The sequence below is a fragment of the Poecilia latipinna genome, unplaced genomic scaffold, assembly GCF_001443285.1.
Source record: "Poecilia latipinna isolate Pla-1442-1.1 unplaced genomic scaffold, P_latipinna-1.0 Scaffold1626, whole genome shotgun sequence".
Taxonomy (NCBI): domain Eukaryota; kingdom Metazoa; phylum Chordata; class Actinopteri; order Cyprinodontiformes; family Poeciliidae; genus Poecilia; species Poecilia latipinna.
In genome coordinates this window covers 82,732-97,249 of record NW_015114242.1, presented here as the reverse complement: position 1 = coordinate 97,249, position 14,518 = coordinate 82,732, and the positions used below count along the sequence as shown (strand labels likewise).

At 41.4% G+C, this 14,518-nt stretch overlaps 2 protein-coding genes and 1 long non-coding RNA gene across 3 annotated transcripts in view; 2 read left to right on the top strand and 1 right to left on the bottom strand.

Annotated features, from left to right (window-relative positions):
• The first annotated feature begins 501 nt into the window (after window positions 1–501).
• kdf1a (keratinocyte differentiation factor 1a) lies at window positions 502–6,798 on the top strand. Its single transcript, XM_015059418.1, has 4 exons — window positions 502–866; window positions 2,089–3,131; window positions 3,511–3,585; window positions 6,152–6,798. The coding sequence occupies exons 2-4, from the start codon at window positions 2,108–2,110 to the stop codon at window positions 6,235–6,237; spliced, it is 1,185 nt and encodes a 394-aa protein (XP_014914904.1). The 5' UTR covers window positions 502–866; window positions 2,089–2,107; the 3' UTR covers window positions 6,238–6,798.
• Window positions 6,799–9,112: 2,314 nt separating this feature from the next.
• nr0b2a (nuclear receptor subfamily 0, group B, member 2a) lies at window positions 9,113–10,582 on the bottom strand. The gene is made up of 2 exons (XM_015059387.1): window positions 9,791–10,582; window positions 9,113–9,697 (listed from the first exon to the last, which is right to left on the bottom strand). The coding sequence occupies exons 1-2, from the start codon at window positions 10,323–10,325 to the stop codon at window positions 9,450–9,452; spliced, it is 783 nt and encodes a 260-aa protein (XP_014914873.1). The 5' UTR covers window positions 10,326–10,582; the 3' UTR covers window positions 9,113–9,449.
• Window positions 10,004–14,518, top strand: part of LOC106964110 (uncharacterized) — a 9,203-nt gene continuing 4,688 nt past the window's right edge. Inside the window, exons 1-2 of the long non-coding RNA XR_001428328.1 lie at window positions 10,004–10,087; window positions 13,794–13,872. This is a non-coding gene — a long non-coding RNA (uncharacterized LOC106964110). The remainder of the gene's footprint in view (window positions 10,088–13,793; window positions 13,873–14,518) is intronic.

Genomic DNA, 14,518 nt, shown 5'->3' with positions numbered 1-14,518 from the left:
AGAGTGTGTGTGTGTCCGTGAAGTGGAGATGGCGTTAAGGTAGGCCTATCCATTTCCCTTTGCTATAAACTTGACTATGTCGCCTTTAACTCTCTAAACTAAAAGTATTAAATGATTTCATTGCAATGACCAAAATTATATTAATTTGGTTTTGAAGTGATATTAATTGAATCTCTCTTTTTTTTTCAGAAAAGGAGATAACAAAAGAAAAAAAATCTTATTTTTCTGGTTATTTTGCAAATATGTGTTGACTGTAAGCCATTATAATTTCGGACCGTGGTGGTTATGTACTACACCACAATGCTCATCTTGGATCTTTTTGCTTTTTATAACAAACGTTCGTGAGAACCATTTAGATAGTGTAAATAGGGGTTAAACGTTTTTTCTTTCGTTTCTTTGTTTTTATTTTTATTTTTTTTATTTTTTTTATTTTTTATTTTTTGGTGAAATTTATTGTTGCGTTAACTTCCCTTTTTTTTTTTTTGCTCTGTACCTAAACATCCGGCTCAGGTGACGTAAACACGCACCTGTGGGTGGGTCCACTGCTGTGGTATTAGCTGTAGCCGCAGGTGATAGTCAAGCACTGGGAGACGCTCGGCAGCTCCGGGGACTCGCTTTTTCTCTTTTTGACCAGAAGAGACTGTTTGGATGTGCTGGGCGATCTCGTTCGGTGGCGGCGCCGGACTCCGGGCTTCGACTTTACCGAGTTTCTCCCTTGTTGGATGAAACAGAAACTCACCTGGAAGTCCCCGGTCCTGTCGACACTCCGTCCCAGTTTGAGGCGCTAGCAGCAGGAGCTGCGTCGGTGTGAGACTTCCGCGGTTCGCTCGCCAGCGAGCACAACCACAACTGTTTCTGCTTATGCGGTAAGTGGAAGCTTTGCAAGTGAAATGAGGAGCAGTTATGTTGAAACGGGGTTTGGCACTGATTGCACAGGTATTCTGGACCTAAAGGGAACACCCCCAAAAACGTCTGTGAAGGCAGCAATCAGCGCACCCTGTTGTTGTATTCATATAGTTTTTTTAACTGCCTAATTTACCAGATCTCCGAGAGCTTAGTGCTTTAAACTCTGGAGTTTTATTCTTCAGATAAAATAACTATGAAGTGCAAAACAGTGGAAGAAGCATGCAAACAAGTGCTGAGCTAATAAAAATAGATAATATTTATTAGACAACCAGAATGAAATGTAGAACTATGGGATCTAAATAGATGCATCTCTCCTATATAAATAATTTAAAATACACACATAAACACGACTGTGTACCTAAACATTTCAACAAATAAACCATTCATTTTTATTTGTAATAAAAAATAGTTATATAATATGCAATGCACTATGAACAAGTGTAAAAGTAAAAGGAGACTTTAGTTATTAATTTAAAAGTACAGTAGCATCAAATAAAATCATTTATTTAATCAGATAAAAACAAAAATCTAATATGTAAAGTAATGCCCTTCGACCACATTACAATAAACAGATAAGACACAAAATGTTCTCATTTTTCAATAAGTCTGAAGAGTTGCAAAAGCACAAAACCAAAAATGCAATACAGTTAAAAAAGTAAAATATTAAAACTGACAGAACTAAAATCTAACGGACTGAATAACATGCTGCAGCTATCAAGACAAATATAGATTAAATAAAAGGACATTTTACATATAATGAAATCAAAAATATCAAATGTATTACATTAATTTGATCATGTTCATAGTACGTTAAAATTGCAATCGAAAAATATAGAATATAAAAGACTAAACACAGGTACAAAGCAAACCAAAACAAGCAAAAACATAAAAATGTTAAAATCCAATAACATTCTTTAACCATAAAACATATAAATAGAACAATGCACTGTTTATTCATGATGAAATCAAAGTTGATTGTATTCAAATCAAAATGCAGTGTTTAAATAAATAAACTTCTTTGGTTACGTAGAGTATCAACACATTTGGTATTTCTGTTTGATCATTGCACAAATGTATAATGAGATTCAAGTTCTGCTCTAAAGGTTCCTTCTCTGCAGGCCTGTTTCAGTTATTTAAAGGAGTAATGTCCACTAACTCGCCTGGCTCCCTCTTCCTCTGCAGGTCCCGGGCCTTTTGAGCCATGCCTGGCCACAGCTCAGGGGCTCCCCAGACGTCCCGCCACTCAAAGCACCGCTCCTCCCAGGGCAACCACAAACCAAGTCGAACTATATACAGGGAGAGCACGGGCTTACCTGACCTCAGGGAGCTTCATGGGGAACATTTCCGCGAGCACCACAACAACCACCCTCGGCATTCGGAGAGCAAGAACGGCCCCAGTAGAAGATACCCGCGAAACGGCACGGCCCGGGCCTCAGAGACTATAGGATTTATTCCAGGGTCGGCTGACAGCGCGCCAGCCAGCAGGCCCTCATGTGGCTCCTGCCCCTCTATGGGCTGGAGCAGCTGCAAGGCCCTGCTCTGCCGTATGCTCAACTGTGGCTGTTGTGGCAGCCGAGAGCCCTCTCTGCCCATTAACGAGAGCTCAACAGACCACCCAACCAAATCAGGCGGTGAGCCTTCCAACGGCATGGCTCTGACCAACTCAACCTGTGTTGTCTCCATGGAGCCCGGCAAGCCCACCAAGTCTGCCAGGGTACCCACCAGCGAAAGTTTCCGTTACCAAGACGTCCGTTTTAGAGGCGAGATTGTAAATTATCCAGTGAATCCCTCCAAACGGACCCGTCCACCCGCAAAAGGGGAAAGCCAGAGACCGATTAGCAACACCAGCCTCTTGTCCAACGACTGCTACGACTTGGACGACCCGTGCGACAGCACAGACGTTGACTCTCTTATCACCAAGAAGCTCTTGGAGCTGTACGCCTTCCATCAGATCGAAGAGCTCGCCAAGTGTACGTCCGATTCCTCCTTCTTCCGCAAGACGAACGAGATAAGCGACCTCATCTACAACATTGCCCAGAACTACAACTTGGAGGAGCAGGAGGCCGAGTGCAAGCTGGTGCACGGGGTCATCCGCATCAGCACGAGGAAGGCCAAGAAGAAGGCCAGCCACCCGTCGACGGGGCAGCGTACCAACGGCAGGAACGACGGGACTCTGCCCGATAGTGGCAACGAGACCATGACCCAAACCTTCATGAGCAGTGATTGTAAGGAAATCGCAACGCATGCTGCTGTTGCTGTTTTATAAAAATATGCTCCAAAGATTTATGATTCATTTAGGTATTTTGGAGCCCGGAGGTTGCAGAATACCAAATATTGGAAACATCTGACCTGTCGTCTCCCGGTGACTCATAGCCTGTTGGAACTTTGCAGCCTTTGTTTAGCTCAGAGTTGTAAGCCTCAACACACTAGGCATTTTGCAGGCAATGGCCTATTAACAATCAGATAATCTGGGGCAAGTTGAAACATGTACGCATGTTTTACCCAAAACACTGAAGTAGCAGATGACCAGATTATTTCTACGTCTTAAACCCATAGCAACACTGGTGCTTGTCTTCATGGTGTCCATCTGGTTTCCCTTCGCAGTTCCAGAGGTGAAGGTGTCTGAGCAAACGCCGTCAGACGAGCTGGCGAGGAAAATGAGACCATACGGCTCAAGAAGTGAGTACATTTGGGGAATTTTCCACCGGCGCACAGACACTTGTGTGACTTTTTTTTTTTTTTTTCCTGTTTGTTTTTGGTGGGGGTGTTAAAAATTAAGAACTAAGAACTTCAGAATTAAAGCCATCAGGATCTAAAGTTATTCACTTACAGTTTTCAACTGTCCTGATCTCAGAGGGATAATTTCCCCCGGTCTGTGTGACCCATTGTGGCCACTGCAGCTGTAGGCATCTTCTCAACTTCTCCCTCCTTTTTTTTTCTTTTTCCAGTAACACACCTCACCTTACATAGCAAAGTGCTGCATTCCTGCCCTTTTCTTCACATATTACAATTCTCGGCTGCTACTGAACGCCTACCTCGTCTGCCTCGTTCTTTTTTTCCCCCCCTCCAGCTCTGCAGTCATGCTACACAATCTGCTTAAGCAGCAGATTAAGCCACATTAAATGCATGTCCCCTGATTTATTATGTCATTTTAGCAAACAACTCAGGTTACAAATGGATTACAGTGCAACAGGCCCTTCTCCCCCTCCTCCCTCCTCGCTCTTATGTGAAGAGGTTGCTAAAGGGACTGGGTGTCCTGTTACATGTCTTTGAATGAGGGTACAGCACATTGTGTTTCCATAACTATCACAGTGAGGCCTGGGAATGGATCAGCGGCTTGGGTTAAACTCGGTGCCCCTTAACCCTTTGATACTAATATACAGTGGCTGCTGAAGTGTTCATAACTTTTGAACATGTACGTTTTGTCACAACCACAAACCTCAGTGGGTTATATGTGAGGAAAGTGGTCCATGGGAACGTCATGCTGTTGGGATGCAGGGAAGCTAAATAGATGCAGCTAAATGTAAATCCAATCTTCTAAATTTATAATCTGGTCAAGAATAGCATTAAGAAGAGGAGTGGGTCAGGTGGAGGACAGATTTCACAAATCTGGCCTTTATGCGAGAGTGTCCTGGATAAATAATTAGTTTGAAGGAAACGACACTTAAAAAGTCCCATTTATGGTTTGCCACATGCCTCGTGGAATGATGTTGTCAAATGACGCCATTTTTTTTGTTCGGTTTAGATAAAGCTTTTATTCTGGCAGTGTTTGAGATGGTAGTGAGCTGATTTAGTAATACATTGTAAATAGATTCAGGGTTCAGTTATGACACTTAGGGTTGTTTGGCTGTGTACTGATTCAGTGACTTTATTAAACGATGACAAAGTGGGGGCATAAAAATATAAAGTTATGTGTGATCAGCACAGATAATATAGATGTTATAGAAGCCCACCATCTGCGTTCGGAGGCTTATGTAGATGTTGAGGAATGGTGGCCTAAGAATGGAGCCTTCAGGAGCCCGGATTTGTTATTGATTTTTGATTATCTAATGACACAAAGCCATTAGGTAAAATAAGATCTGAGCCAGTTTAGGACAATCTGACCGACTTTCCAATCGATCAATCTGTTTCCTATGATCGGATGTGTCAACTTCTATAATGAGAAGCTTATCATTCAAAAACGTTTTATCAGTGTGATGTCAGTGCTGTGGTGATCCAGATGGAGCTTTTTTTTTTTTTTTTAAAAAAGAAAGATGTTTGATCGCTGACATTTGCAGCCTCTGTTTATAACTCTCCATCTGAAGACAAGTATTTAATATTTATAACATTTGAGTCTCTTCAGAGCGTAAGGACAAATGTTTTGGTTTTAACTTGTGTGGAATTAATGTACAAAGTCTTTGCAGAATCTGATTAAAAGTTTGAGGTGAAAAGTTGTGACACGGTGGTGAGCCTGTCAACAATAGTAAATAATGTCTGGGTCAGAGCAGCCAGAGCTGCAGTGGAAGAGTTTGGATCAGATTCAATAAATCAATAAATAAATCAATAAATCGAATAATCTTTTCCAGCGTCCCATCTGACATGTATATATTTTTTAAACCAAAATGTTATCTATAGTGGGCCAAGAGAAGCAACTTTGTTGCCCATCGCTGTTGTTTGCTGATGTCACTTGGGCGTCAGATTTATGGGCGTACGAGAAACACGGCAATGCAAAGGTTCCGCTTGAAACTTTTGCAATTAAAAAAAAAAATTCCATTAGTTACGTTAACATTTTTAACACGTTAAAAACTGTCGTTAATCAATCAAAATTAACACGTTAAAGTCCTGGCAATAGTTTAGATCAAAGCACATTTGCTGGCCTAGCCAAAGTCCAAAATGAAATCGAAGCGAGAATTCATGGCAAAACTTAATTTGCTCTTCGTCCAGTCTGATGGAGCTTGGACTGTTTTAAAAAGACGATCAAAAATCTCAGTCTCTGGAGGCAGAACATAGAATAATAATGTCTGTGGTTGTACAACTTTGTGGAGTTGAATACTATTGGTTTTTATATGTGGGGTTGTTTTCGAACAAAGTGTCAATTCCCCTCTGCTTCCCAGCTTTGCTCTACTCTGTTAGTCTGTCGCATAAAATCAGAATACAATAAGTTGATATTTGTGGTTTGAAAACGAGTGGAAAAGTTCAGGAAATCCACTTTGTGCATCTATTCATCTGTATTAATTTCTTTCTTCCCCCCTACTTTCTCTTCCAGCATATTCCTCCAGCACTTCCTCAGCATACTCTCCCTACCAGCACGACACCGGGACAAACTCCTCAGGAGCCCCTCTGCTGATTTGAAACGCTACGCAGAGAATCAAATGTCTATACGCTGACGTAGCTTCCTTTCATTTATACTGTTACTGAGCAGAGCACCTTTATCCGACATGGGTATAGTTCTCCTTTCATTGGTCAAAATGATTTTTTTTAAATCTTTCCTTTAAAAACGACCAACAGAGGAGATTTTTTATTATTATTATTATTATTTTGTCATTTTCTCATGGCAGAGGGATGTGTTTTTTTTATTTTTTTTTATCAACGCAGTGTTTTAGGTTTAGACGGTAAAGGCTCAGCAGTGAGGAGACCAGAGCATCGAGGGTCACGTCAGGACAGAACCGTCCTCAGTCTTGTCTTTGTTTTTGTTTGTACGAGCTGTCTTATTCTGCATGTACAGCTTAATGTCTCCTACCATTTCGCTCCACTGCTGAGGGACACTTTGGTCTGTTTCACCCGCAGACTGTATTGCTGAAAGCCATATTTTGATGTACATATTAAGTCAATGTTTCTCTGTAACCGTTTGGATTTGTTGTTTTTTTTATTCATGTTTTGAACAAAATAAAAATTTCCGTCGTTGTTTTTAAAGCCTTTTGTTTTTACTAAACGTTCTGCTGATACGCAACGCAGGCTGCCTTTCTATTTGTCGGCGACTCAGCAGAAAATGTAGATCAAACCGAAATCTGCTCGCAACAACTTCCTCGGCTCCAACGTTTCTTTTCCTGCGTCGACAAATGTTTCTGTAAAGTTTTCTCCCTGGCCCACTTTTTCTTCATCTCTGGGATTGTTGTCAGGCTCGCCTCCCCGAGGTCAGCGTTGCAGCAGGCAGGGTTTTTCCGCCCTCAGCAAAAGACGGAACTCGTTTGGCTGGTTCTGACTCAAGGGAAATGAAATCCAGGGGTTTGTCTTTGTCATTTATTGCAAAATGAAGACGGAGCACGGAAAACCAACCCGATTTCAGGAATCCGTCACGATTCTGTTTGGTGTCGAACAAGTACTTTTTTTCTTCTTTTTTTTCGCTCTGGAAATTTTAGATTCTGGTGTTCTTTCACGACCGAGGCCAAAACAACAACAAAAAAAATTATCTAAGGCTAAATCTGCTAGCTGGTGGTATTTACAACCATTTTGCGTCTTGTGTTGTAAAACAGGACATCTGTCAGACTGCATAATAAAACTGCTCCTGAACATTCTTTTGATTTCCTTTGGAAGCAGATGAGAAGAGTTTTTGGTTGAGTCACGTAGAAGCAATGCTTGCTCCACAAAACTTACACAACATGTAATTATCTCTGTTTTCTGTGCCTGAATTCAAGCTTTTCAGGCTTTTTTTCTTCTCTTTTTTCTCCCCCCTTTTGTTTGTGTTGCAGTTTTCCTGCATAACCCCATTTCCTCTGGCTCACTGCCCCCGCCGGCACATTCCTGTTTTACCTGCACAGGTTGTCATGTAAAGACACACAGTTTCACAACCTGCATACCAAACAATGAGATGAGTAAGGACTAAGTAGGCCTGCTCCTTATAAATCACAGCATTCACACTGTTGGGATTGTTTTACGACGGTGATTTCCTGTTGACTGTAACATGTTGCTCTTTACTTTCGTGGGTTAAATCGAGAAGAGGAAAAAAAAAAGATTGACATTGTTCAGAAGGAGAGTAAATTAAAGAGCGATTTTTAGGAAACTACTTGCTGGGACAAAAAAAAAAAAAAAAAAAAAGATTCCATCATTTTCCATGAGAGGGAGACACAGGACCATTGTTAAAGTTCCTACAATAACCACATGCATTATTGTGAAGTGGAAGGAAAATAGTAGGAGGTTTTCAATATTATTTAGCAAATTAAATCTGAAAAGTGCACTTTGCATTCAGCCCCCATTTGATATAATACCCTTAAATATACAAATTTGGCAAGAAGAAAACCATAACTAGCTCCATTTGTTTTGTTTTTTTTTGTTTGTTTTTTTATCACAAGCCATGCAGGAGACACAGCAGACACAGAAGAAGCAGCTTTGGATGGCAGAGGTCAAAATATTTGTGGTAAACTAAAGCAACACACTGACCTGAACGCACCCAACCACAGAAAACATGTTACTGAGGCTGCAAAAGACTCACAACTGGGGCAGAGGTTCGCCCTCGAGTCAGGCGATGATCCTAAACACTCGGCTGCGATAGAATGGTTTATATCACAGCATATTCATGTGTTAGACTGGTGCTGTCAAGGTCTAGACCTAAGTCCAGTTAAGAATATGTTGCAAGACTTTAAAAAAGTGACATGATGTTCACAGATTTGAACTTTTTTGAAAATTTTGAGCTGTTCTGCAGAGAAGAGTGCAGGAAACATTCAGTCTAGTGCAAATCTTGGAGTTTTGTCACCTCAAACGGATTTCCAGATGTTTTGAAAGGATGCACAAATTCATGTCACGGTTTTTGTGGGGGCGGGGGGTTATGAGCAACTAAAGTGAATGACCACATATTATTTTCCTTCCTCTTCATAATTATGCACTTCTTTGTGTTGTTTTGTCACACTGAAATTTATGGTTACAGCATGTGGTTTCAAGTGGGGTGATTCATTTTGCAGGGTGATGCGTACGCTTTCAGTCTGAGATGACAGCACTGTTTTCCTAATCTTTCATCATTTCATATTTGTAATATCTTTATGAGGTGACGCCTGTTCAACAGGCTGAAGCATGATATTTGTCCCGAATCTTACAGTTTTAATCTGTTTACTATTTTTCCAGATGGCCTAAAGAAGCTAACGAAGCGGTGTGAAAACGTTCAGATTCGTGCTTTTGGACACACTTGGAAGAATTTTAAAACGTTTTTGTTGTGCAATAGTTGAGCTCAACATGTCAGAAATGATGGATCTGAGGGTGAGGGTGTCATGGCAACCAGTGAGCCGTCACTAGTGAATTCATGTACAAAAATATATTTATTTCAAGTCTTCATTTGAAGCAAACGACATTTATATACAACGAAGCAACAGAAAAGGTCAAGTATACTGTGGAAAGACGACGCTTTCTTTTTAGTGGAGGATTTCTGCTTAATCTGGACTAAAGTGACCTCAGCTTCTTGAAAAATGGAAGCAAATCCTAATCCCGTGTAGAAAAAATAACAGTTTCTCTTGCCGATTTTTGGGGGTGGTTTGCAGCATTTAAGCGGTGTAATAATAATAATAATAATAGTAATAATAATAATAATAATAAAAATAAACAACAAACAGATTATCACTTTGCAGATTGGAGGACAGCTACGGATTTCTGCAGAAGAGCATGTCGACCAGCAGCTCCAGCAGGTTGGCCTGGCCAATCACAGGCCGGAAGAAGAGCTCGGCGATGAGGCTGGGTGTGATGCCCTGCAGCATGGAGGCTGTGAGGAGGATCCGAGCGAAGCGCTCCTGGTGGCCCGGATGTAGGAGCTGGACCACCTCGCTCAGGGCGTGCTGAGCTTCCTGCTGCAGCCCCTCTACAAACAGGCCTGCCTGTAACTCTGGCACATCTGTTGTTAAAATAAACGGGAATATTTTTTTAGGAATCGTGTACTTTTTTTTCTTTGCATATTTGGAAGTCACTAACTCCAGCGAGTGCCTACCTGGGTTAAATATCGTGGTGCCTTTCAGATATGCGTACTCCTTCGGGCTCAAGTCCAAGCTCCAAAACTTTTTCAGACAACACCTCAGCTTGCTGACGCCCGCCATGGTGGGCTGCTCCCTCTCCGTCTCGGGGCTCTCCTGGCGGTTCAGGAGGATCTTTTTCAGCATGCTGTCGGCCGGAACGTCCGTCACGTCGAAGTCCACATGCTCCTGGGCCAGACCCAGAATGAAGAGCGGCGCCCAGCAGCTTCTCAGAAGGGCGTACTGGTCACCCGGCGGCAGCTGCTTGAAGGCCGGTAAGTTTCTCATGAAGTGCACGGTTTTGACCAGGACCGCGGAGGCCTCCTTGCAGACCTCCGAGGGTCTGACCAAGCACACTGTCCTTCGCACCTCGCAGTTGCACCTGTGAGGAAACGAGCTGTGGTGGAAGGTGTCTTGGCTCGGCCCGCCTTTATCCATTTGGCTCAAGATGTTGTAGAGGATGGGATTCAAAAGCCTGTCGCCGCCGTTCGAGCAGTCACACCTGCTGTCCATCGTTTCTGACCAGGATGTGCGGTCTCTTCAGTCTGCTCTTTCTCTCTCTCTGCCTGAGCTGTTGGGTGTTACTGCTTCCTCCTGTCTGCCTTTACTTATAAAGCCACCCCGCCGCCTCCCGCCTCCTTGTTGGACCTTGAAATGTCAATACACTCGATGTGAAAAACAACTATGTGCTCTGCCAGGTGACTGCTAGAACAACCCTGGGAAGCAGATAAGCTTTTCTCAATGAAAAGTAGCTGCTGGAGTAACACATGGACATCGTGAGGGATTGGCCATATCTGAAAGCCGGTGTCGTTAACCCAGGCAGTACCAAGCTACCAAGGACTGCAGAGGTAATCAGCCTCCCACTGTGTCACTGCACCAGCCACCTAACACCTGTGGGGCTGGAAGGAGGCCAGAGCACCAAAAAAAACCAAAAAAAAAAAAAGGGGGGCCAGTGACCTTTACATTATGTCCTCATCAGGTGCCCTTTTATCTAAATAAACATTTAATCTGGAAGCAACCGGGGGATTTTTTAGACCTGTTTTGAGAAAGGTGGAAATCAGGAGTTGTTGCAGCGTCCAGTGGAAACGCCGTCAAGTCGAGTCAAATCTGAGCAGGCGTTAAACGTTTCCACAGCTTTAAGAGACAGCAAAGTGGCTAAAAAAAAAAAAAAAACACCTGCTAGAGAAGCAGAAATAGGTCGAAAAAATGGGAGAAAAAGAAACTGTTTTAACTGATTCCTTTCCCTCTTAAGGACGTAACTTCAAATAATAAGAGAGAGCTTGTTAACATGCCAAATGAGATGAAATTGTCCAGCAGTTGTTGAGGTATGTCAATGTAAAATTAAGAGATGCTCACCAGGCACCACATCCGTTTGTCAGCTGTGGGTTTGACTCTTGGCCCTGGTCATTTTCTTTTCTTTCGCCTCTCTTCTTTTTCTTGATACTGCGCAGTGTAACAGCAGTGATACACAGAGCCAAAGGCAAATACAACTGACTAATAGTTGCCATTATTAAGAACTGAAGGAAGAGTCCAATGGTGGCAGTAATTCAGAATATAATGCTAAAAACTCCAGATGATACTGTATTAAAAAAATGACATCAGACAAAACTTTGACTGTTCCAAGTCAGTCACGATTCTTCAAATTATTCTCTTTCCTAATTGACTGATTTACGGGTCAAACACTTTATGTTTCGCTGGTATTATGCTGGAATTACGCTCCCCTCCACCACATGGCATGTTCTTTAGTGATTTTGCAAAATGCATGGCTTTTCATGTTGCTATTAGAGTGCTGGCCTCTTCCTCTCTGAGTGGCATTTCAGCCCATGTTGGTACAGGTAGATATAGAGTCATTCTCTCATCCGCTTCACAAGATATTTTGCTTGTATTTTGGGTTTGATCTACAAATTTCACACACACAAACCCCCCCGCATATTTCTGGGTTTTAAAGTTCCCGCCTCTTTCCTGAACAGTATGAAGAAGAACCGCTGAACAGATGAAGCCTTCAGGCTTCTGTAAGTTTCACCCGTAATGAAACAGATTTCTGGAGGTCCACAGATTTCTTTCCTAAAATCTAGGGTTTTTGATTATTCATTGATTTCTCAAAAGGAAACAATGAGTTTCAAGTGTTGCCTTAAGTAGCAAAAGCAGGTGTGCCTTGGTTTAACTCTGCTGTGAATTAACCTGCACAGTAAAAATGCCAGTGTTGAATTAACACCCAAAATTGTCTATATGTGTCCAAGTCAGCAGATGTTAAAGTAACACTTTTGAAAGTGTTAAAAGATTGACACCCATTTTTTTGCTAAATTAACATTGGTATATAATACTGAAATGGGTTTAAGAAAAGTTAAACTTTCCATTTCTGTGTATTGTTTTGAATATTTTCCACTGGATTTGATTGATATTGACACTTTGTGGGTCAATTATTTACTTTTTTAACACCACATTATGTTTTGTGATCAACACTACGCTGGTGTTACTTTTAATGTATTTTAACACCAGGACCGTTGTAAATGTTAATGTGACACTCTGTATTGTTGAGTTTAACACCAGCTGACTTGGGCACATATTGACACTTTTGGGAGTTAATTCAACACTGGCATTTTTACTGTGTGTCAGAAACTTTAAAGCGGTGACGTCATCGGAGCGTCCCCATGTAAGGCTTAGTAATCCTGGTAAACGCAAACTCATAAATTTAAGGGTGCGCTGTGGTGACGCAGGGGTTAAGCACAACCCACATATGGAGGCCTTAGTCCTTGAGGCGGCTGTCGCAGGTTCGATTCCCAGCCCGGTGACTTTTGCTGCATGTCTTCCCCCTCCCTCCTTACCCACTTTCTTGTCAATTCACTATCAAATAAAGGCCACCAGAGCCACTAAAACCTTAAAAAAAAAAAACGTGTAAATTTAAAGAATGTAATAAAAAAGGTATTTTTTAAGTTTTCAACAACCTGATCAAACATCACTGACCCTTGGTATTGCTATGTAATAATGTCAGTGGGTCGTGTCAATGATGTTGGCTCCCACTGGGTGAATAGGTTTGTTGACTTTAGATAATGTTAGTCTTTTACCTGCTAAGTGGTGAGTAGAAGCTGGTGTTAGGCTATGTTCACATTTTCACATCGACCAATGACAACTTTGTAATTAGACATTGTTTAGCAGCTTTTAGTTTTTATTTTACATTTGGATATTTTTAATCCAAATGCAGAATTAGCTAAATATAAAAATAATTATAAAATCAGGTATCATTATGATTCTTATGTGTTTGGACATTTAGTTTCAAGCAGAGTCAGCAAAGTTCAAGGCTTTGCTGACCTTGAACTTAATGAAACAACGTGTTTCTTATTCTATCACACTATTTCCTTCCACTTTGCATTTATGTGCTTGCATACGGTTCTATGCAAACGTCCAATTACTTCATCAAACCCTCTTTCGGCTGAAAAGTCGTTCATTTTCCTCGTCATTTAGGCCTTAATAAAACCATAACAGAAATTTTGTGTGGGAATGTGTGTGACTGGTCTTAGGTAATTATCTAGTTTTCACAAACGACATCCTGGGGGTTATCATTGTCGTTGTACATGTGTGAATAAGCTAAATAAATAAACTTTTCAACGTCGTTCTGATTTAAAAGAAGGGTGTTGGTTGTACATAACGTGGATGTTGTTATTCTAAAATAATCAAAACTGATAAATAAAAAGATGAGATCATGGAATTTCAATTTATGGTTTCTGTGACAGGTGATGCAGTGTTCCACAATCCTAATTTATTATCCTGCCTGTGCCTGGCACCGAGGGGCGAATACGATAAGCAAATGACTTTATTACGATCTCACATAAACAAAATGGTAAAAGTTGCGTGTTTTTTTTTTTTTTCCTCTCGGTTTGGACATTTAGCTCCTCGGTCGCTACACATGAAAAATATTTATGACTTGGTTAAATGACACAAAAAATTTTTTTTTTTATTTTTTATTTTTTTACATTTGCTCAGAGTGTTACCCAGAAGCTTTAAAGTGTTGCAGAGGGGAAGTTCCAGGAGAAGAGGTAAACCCTGGAGCAGCAAAGTCAAGGTCAGTCATGTAGTGTAAAACCGCAATAAAGAGATTAGACGCCAGACACAACTGGCAGCACCAGTCACCCAGTGTTTGCCTTACTTCATTACTCTCTCCACTCATTCCTTGAAGGATTCCTCTAGAAAATATTTCACAACCTCATTCTTTTTGTAATCTCATTTTCACACACTGTAACCATCTATACCAGAAATAATCACCCATGTGCGAAGGAAAACAAGAAAACACATCTTAATCAGGAGGAATGTAAGCATTTTTTTTTTTTTTTACAGGGTGACCTGTAATGCACCCCCGGCAGCTCTTCGGCTCCGTGGAGCATGATGACAGTTGTAAATGGCTGCGATAAGGCGTGTGTTTATAGAGGTTAGGAGCAGGCAGAGACGGGCACGGAGGACAGACACTTATCTCAGCCTGGACAGTAAAAATAAAATGTCCTTCAGTCTATAAGTGGAATGTTCTGGGAGGGAGGAAGCGCCGCCTCATCAGGTTGGACGTGATGTAATGCCTGTCTTCCAGAGATGATCCAAATCTTCACATCTGTGGTCGTTTGAAATCAAAACAAACTTAAATAGGTCAGGAATTGAAACTGTTGCAACTCAATTCCACATTCATGGATTCTTTCTTTTGCATATTTAAATATTTTAAA